Raw genomic sequence first — 13249 nt, forward strand, 5'->3', positions numbered from 1 at the left:
CAACCTTGAATTTTTTTAAGTCTTTTCTGGGATAAAAAGTGCCACTAACACTATACAACCTGTAGGCTGTAGCAATCAACAAAAATATGATAAAAAAAAATATTCTAGAATTCCTAACAAAAATTACCAAAACTTTCCTTCAAAGTGAATTTGTGTACCACCAAATAAAATATGTTATGTATATTTTAAGAATTATTTTGAAAGTTATTTTTATACACTACTTACAAAAAACATGCATCTCACATTTGTTATTTCCGAGAAAGACATATACCTCGATATTTTTTATCAAGATAAAAGTTGATTTAAAATAAATAATTCGCAAGTATACACAACTTAAATTCTTTATTATGAAATTAATTTTTAATTAAATAAATACACCTGAATATCAAATCCGGAAACACATGCGAGTTCGGTCGGACATTGCAGACGTTTTTTTACGGTAAGACTAACTTGATTAATCAAAATCAGTGTCTGTGACACAGACACAAAAACATCACCTATAATAAATACCTCACGTAATCTTCTATCCCTTTAGCTTTTTCTATATAATGTATATTTATGTTATTTATAGGATTCAAAGCAAGTTTTGAATTATATGCTTGTCAAGTGTTTGATAAAAGTCCTGTTACAATTGTAAACAAATATGAATGTCAAGTGCAAGTAAAGTTTTTCACATTGTAATGAAGATATGTGTTATACATAAAATTAAGTGTAGAGTGCCCGGAAAATGAGGAAGGATGAAATTATGTGTCTTATTAGTTATTTGTTTATACTAATGAGACTAGTAACTATCTATTGTACTTGATTAACTTTAAGGTATCTTATCGAAGTTTAGCAGATGCCACTATGGTTATAGGAAAAAGAGATTCCATGTGGTAGAAAAGAGGCAGTTCGATAATCTTCTTAAACAAAAAATCATTTAAAAGAATTAGAAATAGTTGTAAATTGTTTGAGTGAAATATATTTATATGAGTAAATATCATCTCATTCTATAGCTAAATACGTTAGAAGTTTAATTGTTGTACATATAAGTTGTATATGTATTACAAGAAGGGGTATCATTGTATCAATAACAAATTGCATAACTCGAACCATATATAAAACAGTCCCATAAGATAGTTATTGCATCAAAGGTTGAATGCAAGGTGTTGGATGGATTGCCAAACCGAAGTAATTTAATTTAGAAAGTATAAAATTTTTGCTCAATCACTACGTCAAATATCGCCTTTGCTTTCCAGTCCGCAAAGTTGTGCATATGTGTATTTGAATAACAAGCTGATAAATTGTTAATCTTGACCATTTCTGTTTTACACAAAGAAAATTAATTTAGTTAGTACAATTATAATTATTCACTTCAGTTCAAATGTAACACTTCAGATGAAGATACTGATTTGATCAGATTTCAATTTCTAAGCCAAAATGTCTATTCAACTTTTTAATTCTTATAAACAATTGATGTATTTTAAACAACTTTGGTTGGACTACCAAAATAGATTTATATTAGGACATATTTAAAAGTAGTTGTTTAATACGAGACAGTTAAAGGCACATATACAAAAGACGAGACCCAGAATGAATATTTGCGATGTTTGATGTGTTGCTTTGAGCTAAGTTTCATGTCAGTAAAAGAGAAGCAGTGGATGTATCCTCGAATCCAGGTTTGATAAAAAAATTTATATCTTGTATTCAGTTTAATAGTTTTTGCGAATGGAATTTGAGGAATTTGCGATTTCATCTGGGGGAACGAGTGATTCTGAGGTTTTTGTGGAAGACGCCAATGATGAAGAACTTTGCGATTATTCTGGGAAGCTGTCAAAGTTGCAATCCAGGTGTGAATTATAAGCATAAGTGAGATTGAAGTTTACCATGTTTTCTGTCCAATTATGAGTTCTGTTGTGGTTCTTAGGAAGGAAACCTCTATGGCTTATTGGAAGGATGAGTTGGGAATGGCTGAAATTGTTTCTTATAAAGGCAAAAGCTGGAGGAGTACTGGGATAGTCCGTGAAGGAAAGATTTACTACTCGATTGAAGAGACTTTGTATGTGCTATTATATTTTTACTTCCTTTTCATTACTTTAAATAAATGTGTATTATTTTTTCAAGTTTTTGTGTTGGCTAAACACGTCCTGTTATTTGAGTTTTTTTCAAGCTCAGTTTTTGCTGATTCAAGCAAGTTGAAATTTATAATTTTCAGTACTAGTTACTAGTCCCTTGTAACTCTTGATAATATTAGTTATTAGCTTCATTCTCCATATTTGCATAGATATGGTAGAGAGGTATCTTTCTCCTCTATCCTTTCGTGATGCTTATTGTATTTACTGGTCGCATCACAAATTTGAAGAAATTCCGGTCTGTATTTATTTGAGCATGTTACATTGTGAAACTACGCTTTCATATGCATACTCTTGGCTGTAGATACTTGGAAAGTTGGATTAGAGGTATCAACTCATTAAAATATATTCCCTTGATAAAAGTGTATGAGTGCGCTTCCCTTTGAGTTGGTGCTTTAGTCCCTTATTAGTCATGTAGTTAATGATTGAGTTACTTGGAAGTAAAATAATTTGAGAGATGTACAGAGTGATAAATGTGAGTGATAAATTTATGTGTTTTCCTGTTTACTTTAGAACAAACGAAAAGTTACGTAAGTATGTAATAGAACCTCATATCGGATTTTCAGATTTGAAATGAAAGAAAAAATTCAAATAATTAAACTTGGTACAACCTTTTTATAATTTTCAAACCCTTAGTTAAACACCACATGCACTAGTATAACATTGAAATGCAGAAATAAAATAGTATAATTTTATGCATGTGATAGATGTTTAACATTTTGCACCTTTTTTAAGGTTTATGGCTGAAATTGGGGCATTACATCTACTGCAAGATGATCACTGTCTTTTATTAGAAGAAATATATAAGATGGTTTCACAAGGAAAATATGGATGTTGCTGGGAGTTTTTTGAGGTTTACAGGCACCTAAAATTATTGGGTTACATTGTTGGTAGGCATGGTGTTCCATGGACCTTGAGGCGTCTTACTAAAACCGAATCTAAATCGAACGAAACCATGGAAGAAATTATGGTAAAGAGTGACAGAGAACATGAAGACACAAGTACCGTTGTTGAAATGTTTGAAGGTATGCACTTTGATGAAGTGAAACCAGTCTTTGATGTCTATCCTCCTAACAGCAATTTCCAAAAATCTTCTCCCGGCATTCCAAGTTGTGTGCTCTGCTTCACCAGGTAAGTAAAAAGCTATGATATAGTAGTATCTTTTCTGTTTTTTACCCATGTTAAATGTTGTTAATTATGGCAATCATCGTGTGTTACATGTCTGCTGTGGTCATATTTAAGTTTCCCCTTTAACATGAATATTTATCTATTTCATCTAAATAAATATAATGCACTTTTAATTCTTCTGAAGGGGTATAGATTTTCGGCTAGCTGGCTTTTAGGAAATCAGCGACCAACTGATCCAATCTGAAAATAAACAATTACTTAATTATCTACTAATTTTTAAGTCTATTGAACTAAGCATTTGCACCGGATTAGGTTGTCTGTTAACTGGACAACTGAATTTTAACAATCGTAACTACTAAATAGATGCAAGAAAAATGGACAGAAAGAGGATGGAAGATAGATGAACAGTAAACTAGTAAGAGAAAATAAAATGACTAAAAAACAGAAAGATTTTTTCATGTCGGATAAAGTTTTATATTTTTTTTGCCAAATAATTTTTTTTTCTAAATAAATATTTTTTTGCCAAAAACATTTGTCGGATGTTTCATATTTTACTGTTTTTATATGGAATAAAATTAATTTCCATGTTGTTTATTTTCTACATGCAAGAAAGCTGGGGTGGGTTGGATAAGCCGGATACTCGCATTATCCCAACCTTCAGTTTTTATTTTTACAAATCCTACTTGAAATTGGTGTTAACTATTTTAATAGAAGCAGTGAATTTGACTGCCATTTTTCTCCTTTCTCATGTGGTAGAGATTGTTATAAGCAGTGAATAGTGAAACTTTCTTTTTAAATTTTTGCAGCAGTCTTCCACCATCTAAACAAGAGATAAGCAACCTTGAGAGACGGTGCAATGGCATTCCCTTAAAGTTTTGTAATATTGAGCATGGACGTGTTAGTTTCTTTTCGTTCAACTCGGTAGAACTTCCGCAACTTCCTTGATTTGCTCAAATGTAGGACAAAATAGCCACAAATATGTCAAAGCTGGAAACACAGCTTGATTATCTGAATTAGACCTTTGGTTATGTTACAAGTGAAGCTGAGTACAATAGTTACATGACAGCATTTTGTTGTGTTGCTGAAAACAAATTCATGTGTTAAGGTATGTATGTGCCTTGGACAATGTATGTCAGTAAAATTAAACATGTAATATATTGTTCAGTGCTGTAATGTATTAGAATTATGACTAATTATGTATAGATAATTGATTGAAATATCACATAAATGATCTCTATGCCCTAGTGTATGGACATAATAACACTAAATTACTCAAATTTGTAAAGCAGGCAGTGACAGGAAATTTTTGTTTTGAGCTCCTTCCACTTCCACCGGGACAGATTAGATATGCAGATGAACTCTGTAATAAGATAAGTAGCTCGCACATAAAAATCATCTTTGAAGAAGATAATGAGTATGAAATGTTTTTTTTTTTTTAAATTTTGGGAGACATGGTGTTGAAAATATAGTAATTTGGATAGCTTGACCTCTTTCTGTTGCAAACAAATATTAAATCTGCAACAATTGGCCAATGCCCAAAAATATCGCAGTCAAGATGTTGCAGAGAGCTAGAAGGATGAGCTAAGTACAAGTCATTAGGAAATATCGGGTTTGCCACCACCAGCAGCTGCTGCACTGATTCTTTGGGATTAAAATGATTCAATTATTTGCTGATATATATAACAAAGCAACCCCAGACAAGCAGATTACCGAACATTTGCTGCAGCAACTTCAGTAAAGTCCTCTTTTTCATTTCCTTGACAACATCGGAATGAAGAAAATTGGCCCTCTTGTAACAAAGAAATTAATTTATAAATGAACGGGTCCCTTAGGGGAGAAAAGACCCAAAATCTCATAAACGCGATAAAATTACCCCTTTTATCACGCGGAAACGCATTTTTGATATGCGTTTTTAAGAAACACAACTATATTATACGTTTTATTGATTTAAATTATTTATGAAAGCAAAAAAATATTAAAAATAATTAATTTTCTGATAACGCATGTTAAAGATGCGTTTATACTACAAACACCACCATTGAATGTATTTTAAGTTGCTAAACTTATGAATAAAATGCGTTGTCAAATGAATCCAGATGCCCATTTCCTTGGCCCAATGAGAAAAATAATAATTTTGTAAAAAATGATAAACGCATTTTTTATTACGTTTTTATGTGATACTAAGGGTAATTTCTCTTGATTGTTATATTTTGGACTATTTGCTGTTATGAGATTAAGAGTCAAGAAACATCCAGGCTAGTTTTCGTTATTTAACCGAAGCAGTCCATTTTATAGGTATCAAAATTCATTTTTCAAATAATCTGACACACACAAGGGTCCATAGCTCAGTGGTAGAGCAATTGACTGCAGATCAATAGGTCACCGGTTCGAACCCGGTTGGGCCCTATTTTTTTTCCCAACATTTTGCAAAAGAACTAAAGAAACTGATGTTGCCAAATGAACAATACAAATCAGTGGAATGATTGGAGACAATATCGATTACTATTCAGTTTTGTATACTGATCGATTGTTTGTCCAGAGCGAGTTTAACTAACAAACCTTTAAAGAACAAAATCGTTACAAGTACTGCATGCATCCATTACCACGAGTAAAATGTGTGTCTCTACTAAACCTCAAACTCAAAAACATAAACATAGTCAAGCAACTTCATGCCCAACTAATCACCAATGCCTTAAACTCACCTTCTAATCTTGGTAAACTAATCCAACACTACTGCACATTCCCATCTCCACAATCTACTAATTATGCACACTTAATTCTCACACACTTCGACACTAATCCAAACGTGTATCTTTTAAATGTGCTAATCAGGTGTACTTCTCCCAGGCATTCTGTTCAGGTTTTTAAAAATTATTTTTCCAGGTCTTGTGTTTGTTTCGATAAGTTTACGTATGTTTTTGCACTTGGAGCTTGTGCTAGGTCTGGGTTGTTGTTGGAGGGGAAACAAATACATGGTAGGGTGGTGAAACATGGGGTTTGGTCAGATGTTATGGTGCAAACTACTGCTGTCCATTTTTATGGGAAGAGTGGGGAGATTGGGTCTGCACATAAGGTGTTTGATGAAATGTCTGTGAGAAGTAGAGAGACTTGGAATGCTATGATTTCTGGGTATTGTTCACAGAGGGAAAGGGTTGTGGGAAATGCAAGTTGGGTTGGGTTGAGTTTGTTTTGTGATATGTTGGGTGGTGGTTTGAAGCCGGATGGGACTACGGTGGTGTGTGTTTTATCTGCGGTTTCTCAGTTGGGTGTTTTAGAGAGTGGGATTTGTGTGCATGGGTATGTTGAGAAAATGTTGTTTGAGCCGGAAAATGATGTGTATGTTGGAACTGGACTTGTTGATATGTACTCGAAATGTGGGTGCGTTGATAGTGCTATGTGGATTTTTGAGAGGATGAAGGAAAGGAATGTTTTGACATGGACAGCGATGACTTCGGGGTTGGCTATTCATGGGAGAGGGAAAGAGGCAATGGAATTCCTGGATAGGATGGAGGGTCATGGAATTGTACCTAATGCAGTGACTTTCACGAGTTTGCTATCTGCTTGTTGCCATTCGGGGCTTGTTGAAGAAGGACTTTCGTTGTTTTACAGTATGGAAAGGTTTGGAGTTGTGCCAAAAAGACAACACTATGGCTGTATTGTTGATCTTCTTGGTCGAGCTGGGCATTTAGAAGAAGCTTATAATTTTATAGATAATATGCAGGTTGAACGGGATGCGATTCTATGGAGATCTCTACTAAGTGCTTGCAATGTCCATGGGGATTTGTTGACAGGAGAGAAGGTTAGGCAGGTCCTCCTGCACATGCAAACGGAGCAGATAACCATGTGCTCGGGTGATGTAGCTGATATGAGTGAAGACTATATAGCTTTATCTAATATGTATGCTTTAGCAGATAGGTGGGATGATGTGAAGATAGTGAGAGAAGAAATGAAATTTAAGGGGTATGAAACTAAGCCGGGTCTTAGTTATCTACAGTGACCTGATAACTTTATTAGGGGTTATATTAGCTTGTGTTGAAAGATAAACATATATCAACAGGTTTGATTTGTTTATATGATAGTTAGATATGACTTCTTGTTCAGTGCTATGGATTCTCCTGTCTATGATCGATTTCATCAGTCATCACATGTCTTCTCTGATGTTCTCTTTTTACTGAGCTTCAAACAGCTGGTGTTAAATCATTTAGATGCAAATTGCAATTGATTCTAGACTAGTTCCTTTGGTCTACAGCTCTGCTCAGACGAATTCGGCTTCTGTTCAACTCCTTTTTAATGTGAAATGATTGTGTTAAATTTGAGTATGCTGAACTTCTTAGCTGATACAATTGACTCAGATTAGTTCATTTGATCAATAAAATGATGATGATAACCCCTGAACTAGCAGTAGGCTTTTATGGTTACAATTGGCTTAGTAAATTTGCAGATCAATCGACTGCAATCAACTGTGTCCTAACTAGTTTTATTATGTTTTGTTGTTGAGAAACTGTTGAGTTCGTTTTGTATTATGTTATGGGTGAGTCCGGAAATCCTGCAAGGTCTGCTCATTTGATAAGCACAGCAAATATTTTTACTCCCAATAATACTTTATCTAATGTTTATCACACTCAATTGTCCAACCGGAAGTTGAGGGGACTAGAAAAGAAATGCTAGACGGGTGTATGAAGCCATCTCTTAAGACTTTGACCAGCCTGCATGGGAGATAAGTCAGTAAGTTGCCATTTTTATGCTTTGTTAATTGTTATTGCTTTGTTGCCCATCACATCTAAATTTAAGATGACATGCCTTGATAGAGGATAGAGCTTTATATTGATGTTGACATATCTTGGTAGCTTACAACCTCACACTTAGAACTGTGAATGATGTATTTGGTAGAAGTTAAAGGTTTGATCATGAGCGCCACAGTATGCACAAATCCCTAATCATAGAAAATTCAGCAATGCTTTCACATGGATTTGGTAGAGGATGTCAAGGGCGTGTAAATCGTGGAAGAGTTTAAAGTGGTTGTTAAGGAGGTTGAGGATATTATTAAAGTGGAGCTCAAGAAGGTTTTGGCCGCAGTAGGACAAAATGTTAGCATTGTAGAGAAGGACATCTGATTACATTCTTAAGGCGGTACTGATAGGAGGCTTGGTCGGAATAGTTTTTATACAAGGAAAAGATATGGTTAATTAACTTACTCTTGTACCTGTACATTTATCTTTCAAGTAAAACCTGAAACAATTAATTATACTAAGGCATGAGCAACTCTATAGTCAATTTAAGACTCTATCGACAGATTCATGTATTACTTATTTACATTGATTTTCAGCATAATTATGTTTCATATTTCTCATTGTACTCATATGCATGTTTATATTGGACTTTAGCATCTGATCATTTGATGACTGACAAAGTTCTTGCATGGCTCATTAATTGTTGTTAACAGTTCTTAGATTGGTCACAATATTGTTGCTCATATGTAGTTAAAAGTTATGTGATTGAATGTACTGATGCATGGATGTGGACGCTATTACGAGTGTGAGACTACTATGCAAATTCGCTACCAGCTTGTAGACTTCATACATGTGGATGTCTAGTTTTGCGTATCAATTGAATATAGGATGCCAGAACTTGCTTTACCTTATCTTTTAGATAGTAATGGGTTATTTTGATATGTGACAGACTTGCGAAAAAGCCAAAGATTACCTGCAAAACATACTCACTCACGACAACTGAGGGCCTGAGGCTCAGACCATATGGTGCCCGTGACTACAGATGAGGTCTGTTTTTATTATGGTTCACAATTTGATTTTTCAAATTTCCATCCACTCGTGAATGTTTTACACTTTTAGCAATAAACTTATTACCAAATTGGTTCAGTTTAATTGCAGTGTGATCCAGTTGCAGACCGTTGTGCAGCCTACTTGTTGATAGGATATTAATATAAATAGAGTGATGAACACCAATTAGTTAGATTAACTGCATATATACGATACAAATGTGAGACCTGTCCATAACATTATTTTACTTGATAAATTATTCATGTAAGTAAACTGGTCTGTGATAAACCATAATCAAGGTCTAGGAGCAATGTTGTAAATGCTTGCCGATCTTTGGGGGGATCTGACTGTTCTGGATTATAATAGTCAGACGGCAGGAGCCGGCTAAGGGTAGTTGTAGATATCCAAACTTATAGTACTCCTATTATATATTAATTTCCTGATAATGATAGAAAAACTTCTGGCTTGTAAGGGTCGTTGTATTCGTAGTGCAGTGGTTGGGGATTGGTTTCGTCACTTGTCAAAACTCACCTAACATTCAAATCACATACGATATACAAACAATACTGAGACAAGTTCTATCCGCATTAGTTTAATACTTTAACATTATTTATTACTGTAGTCTGTAGAAAACAACTTAAAATAACATTAACACGCAGGTTTTGGGATTCCTTTTTCCTCCCTGAGATTCATTGGATCCGGAAATGAAGTCGCAGACCTCTTAGAACAATGCTTGATGATGTATTGTTCCAAGAATCTTGAATCCGGCAGTAGAAAACCTTGTTAATTGAATGGTAGAATAATATCTATTTTGTATGATTACCTTAGGTCTATTATATCAGCTACCGCATTATGTGCCTGAGAAAAGATTCCAACTCTGCACGAGTAATGCCCCCTTTAGCTACCGATCCCCGGAGATCAAAGCTAACTTCTTCAGCTCTCTTCCTAATCTGCTCTCCTTCGGGTGATGCCATCAGTCTATTAACAGCATTTTCCACTGTTGCCGATGTCACTAGTTCATCGCCAAACTCCCAGTCCCGGACCATAATACCAGTTTTAAGTCCCTTGGTAATAAGTAAGCTATTTCTAGGCTGATCACAATGCATTGGCCATGCGGCTATAGGAACTCCCATTGTCAAACTCTCCATGCAAGAATTCCACCCGCAGTGAGTCAAGAAACCCCCGGTAGATGAATGTGCCAAAATCTCAATTTGAGGTGCCCAATCTCTAATAATAATTCCCTGCTCTTTCACTCTCTCTTCGTACCCATCCGGCAACTTAGCCCCTTCTGCCCGTTCTTCTCGAGGAAGAGCTTCCTTATCAGCGACTCTCAATACCCAAATGAACTTCTTCCCACTTTTCTCTAATCCAATTGCCAGCTCTACTACTTGTTCATCCGATAAGGAAACCGACGTACCAAAACAAACAAAAATCACTGAATTTTCCGACTGCTTATCAAGCCACTTTAAGGATTCATGACGTTCACATGGTTCTTTTTTCGGGTTTACATCCAGAAGATCGAACGGCCCAAGTGCCCATTGCTTGACATCAGGACCCATCATTTTCTCTGAGTTCATTAAATCAATGTATTTTCCTTCAAGTAATCTACACCCATCGTAAAGAAACCCAGTCATGAGACTCAAGAGTTTCATGTTTTTGGTAATATGTTCAACAAATTCGGGCGGGAAAGAAGAATCAATAGGAGGGAGATACTCTACAGTGGCATCACTAATAATGTTTGGTTTTCCATACACTTCCCAAAAGAAAGTAAAGACCATGAACGCAGAAACACCCTGGAACGAGTAGCCCTCGACGTTTGGCAGCGAAACAAAATCTTCAACAGTAACGGATGAAAGAAAGTCATATATGAGAACAAGCCTATGAGTAGTAGCAGAGAGTGTTGCCAAAAGCTCAGTCACCGGCTGACGAAGGTGCATTGCAGCTTCTGCAGATGGTTGAAAGAGTCCGGAAAATTTTCCAGAGTTTTGTGATGGTGTGTCGCGATAAACAGGGACAGTAAATTCATGGAAGTTGATGTTGGTAAGGGGTGCACCTGCAAAGCGTGACTTAGCTTGGTGGAGGAGAGTGTCGGTGGTAACAAAGTGAATCGGGATATTGCTGGTAGCGGAGGAGATGGTGGTGGAGAGCTGGAGGAGTTGGTTGATATGGCCTTGTGCTGGAAATGGCACCATCACCAGTACCACTGGAATTTTGTTAGTTGTTACGCCAGTGCTTTTGTTGGCTGCCATTCTCCTATGCTAGTGAAATCCTTGATATGAATCACTAGTATTTCAAAATAGGCAATTCTATCTTGATAGACTATAAAAACTGTAATAAGCAGGTTTTTGATACCTCTATAATTTGAGCATGACTTGTTGGGCTTTTATGTTGCCTTGTTCTTAAATCAATTCAATCATGATTACCGGTGATTGGAATTTAGTGGACGATAATGCATACATGCTAAGATATTAAGTTTTAAAGTAGCTACTAAAGTGAAAACCATGTATTAATTCTTTAACACATTTACTAGCACCTGTGCAAGGCACGAACAGTTTGTTGGAAATAATACTAACTATTACAGTAATATAGAGGCAATTATATTTTGAATTTAGCAAGGCAAAGTCAAGATAACGGTTAACGCAACAAAGCATGCAGGTAAACAATTAACAAACCAGTAACTGAAATACCGAGGATAGAACAGAAATTGTACCCGTAACCATAGCTTTAACAGATTGAAAAAATGACTGGTAAAGATGGTAGCTAGCGGATACAAAACCACTAATAAAGAACACAGTTGAGTCGCCAAGCCTTGCTCGAAACCCTGACTGCTCTTGAAGAGATAGTTGCCCCCACCTGGCTGTTTTGGGATGCTATGCAATACCTCCTCCAGGATAAAACAGCTCCGAGCTTTGAGTTGACAGCAACTCGAAAGCTCAACTTCGACTGGAACCGCACTTCGCCGGAAAACCGTTATCTGAATATGGGAGAGCAGAGAGCATAGAGAGTAGAAGAAGAATGTAGGGTGTGGTGCAAAAAACACAGAACCTTAGTCCTCTATTTATAGTAGAGACTAAGTGAAACTGCCACCCCATTTATTATTAGAATTAAACTATACAATTAATACATAAATCAAAACTGAAAATTTGAATTTAAAATAAATTGTAACAACTTATTCATTATTCCTCACATTATTTCAGATTTAATTTTAATTTGAATATATATCAGTTACAGAGTTATTTGTCAAATGTCCAGGTTCAATGAATCTGACTAAGCCCACTTACAAAGTGACTTAGCCCAAATTCAGAAACCGAACCCAGCCCAACAGTTATAACCCAACCCAAACTGATAAATAAATACTAATTAAAATATTAAATCACACAAATAAATAAAAATCCCCGCCTAGGTCGCCTCGCGTACACGAGACACCGCCTTTCGATCCGACCCGGTCCGGTGCGTGGCGTGGCGTGGCGGCGGCGCGCGTGTGTGTGCGCGTGAAGTACACAAGAACACAATGCACCATCACACACCTTAGTAGTTGTACACTACCCATCTGTGTGATACTATATAAAGCCAATACTCCCTTTATTTATTTTCAATGTGGGACAAAACACATTCTTTTCTTTTCAAGCTCTTTCAAGCCACTAAGTTTAACTCTAATTCTCTATGAATTTCATTAAGAAAAAATCTTAAAACCATACATGAAAGTTTAAGTTCACATATCATGGAACAACTTCCAATAATTAGATATTAGGATTATCATCAAGAACATAATAAAACTATGATCTAAAAATTCAATTTTTTCTAACAATCCCCCACAAATCCATACAGAAATGCAATCAGGTTTTCCCATCATGACTTGTTTTTCAGAGTTGGTACCCTTCCAGGTTTGAACCCTCCTAAGTCCTCTACTTCAATGGCTACCGAATTCAGATGGAATGTTTCACCTTGAATCTTAATCCGTTAGTATAACCATGTTCGATAGACGACGACAAGTCAACGGCTCTGGTGCCAATCTACGGCTTTGAGACATTAATGGTCTTGTCTCAATCCTGTTCGTCGAATGCTTTAAGGAATAACCCTTTCCTCTAATTGTGACCACACAATTACATTCGCTTAGCTGGGCATCTCCAGAGATATACTGTCTCTATCTCGTCAAAAGACTTGATCCCATTCAGAGTTTGAACACTCTTACTTTTCTAGCAGTGTCAGTACCTTCTAGGTTTACAGGGGATA

General features: G+C 35.9%; 3 protein-coding genes and 1 non-coding gene across 7 annotated transcripts; 3 read left to right on the forward strand and 1 right to left on the reverse strand.

Annotated features, from left to right (window-relative positions):
• Positions 1 to 246: 246 nt before the first annotated feature.
• Positions 247 to 4449, forward strand: LOC141689248 (uncharacterized). Of its 4 annotated transcripts, none has more exons than XM_074493483.1 (5): positions 247 to 439; positions 1691 to 1829; positions 1907 to 2038; positions 2847 to 3242; positions 4049 to 4449. In XM_074493483.1, the coding sequence occupies exons 2-5, from the start codon at positions 1708 to 1710 to the stop codon at positions 4182 to 4184; spliced, it is 786 nt and encodes a 261-aa protein (XP_074349584.1). In that variant the 5' UTR covers positions 247 to 439; positions 1691 to 1707; the 3' UTR covers positions 4185 to 4449. The 4 variants fall into 4 exon arrangements, with proteins under 4 accessions (XP_074349584.1, XP_074349581.1, XP_074349583.1 ...); XM_074493480.1 differs by having other exon boundaries at positions 252 to 439; positions 4046 to 4446; XM_074493482.1 differs by lacking the exon at positions 247 to 439 and adding an exon at positions 443 to 515 and having other exon boundaries at positions 4046 to 4446.
• Positions 4450 to 5573: 1124 nt separating this feature from the next.
• Positions 5574 to 5645, forward strand: TRNAC-GCA (transfer RNA cysteine (anticodon GCA)). Its single transcript has one exon. It is a non-coding gene; the product is annotated as a tRNA-Cys (tRNA).
• An 82-nt stretch (positions 5646 to 5727) lies between these two features.
• LOC141689393 (pentatricopeptide repeat-containing protein At3g18970-like) lies at positions 5728 to 9001 on the forward strand. The gene is made up of 2 exons (XM_074493666.1): positions 5728 to 7964; positions 8919 to 9001. Exon 1 carries the CDS (start codon positions 5830 to 5832, stop codon positions 7234 to 7236), a length of 1407 nt encoding a protein of 468 aa, XP_074349767.1. The 5' UTR covers positions 5728 to 5829; the 3' UTR covers positions 7237 to 7964; positions 8919 to 9001.
• A 472-nt stretch (positions 9002 to 9473) lies between these two features.
• On the reverse strand, positions 9474 to 11389 carry LOC141689068 (zeatin O-xylosyltransferase-like). The gene has a single exon (XM_074493241.1). It carries the CDS (start codon positions 11263 to 11265, stop codon positions 9859 to 9861), a length of 1407 nt encoding a protein of 468 aa, XP_074349342.1. The 5' UTR covers positions 11266 to 11389; the 3' UTR covers positions 9474 to 9858.
• Positions 11390 to 13249: the final 1860 nt, after the last annotated feature.

This window comes from Apium graveolens, chromosome 10, assembly GCF_009905375.1.
Source record: "Apium graveolens cultivar Ventura chromosome 10, ASM990537v1, whole genome shotgun sequence".
NCBI lineage: Eukaryota > Viridiplantae > Streptophyta > Magnoliopsida > Apiales > Apiaceae > Apium > Apium graveolens.

Excerpts from the sequence above, each read along its gene's own strand:
- LOC141689248 (XM_074493480.1), top strand. The coding sequence starts at position 1,708 with ATGGAATTTGAGGAATTTGCGATTTCATCTGGGGGAACGAGTGATTCT. Across the intron at positions 1,830-1,906 it reads CTGTCAAAGTTGCAATCCAG|GAAGGAAACCTCTATGGCTT; the intron begins GTGTGAATTATA and ends TGTGGTTCTTAG. Across the intron at positions 3,243-4,045 it reads TGTGTGCTCTGCTTCACCAG|CAGTCTTCCACCATCTAAAC; the intron begins GTAAGTAAAAAG and ends AAATTTTTGCAG.
- LOC141689393 (XM_074493666.1), top strand. The coding sequence starts at position 5,830 with ATGCATCCATTACCACGAGTAAAATGTGTGTCTCTACTAAACCTCAAA.
- LOC141689068 (XM_074493241.1), bottom strand. The coding sequence starts at position 11,265 with ATGGCAGCCAACAAAAGCACTGGCGTAACAACTAACAAAATTCCAGTG.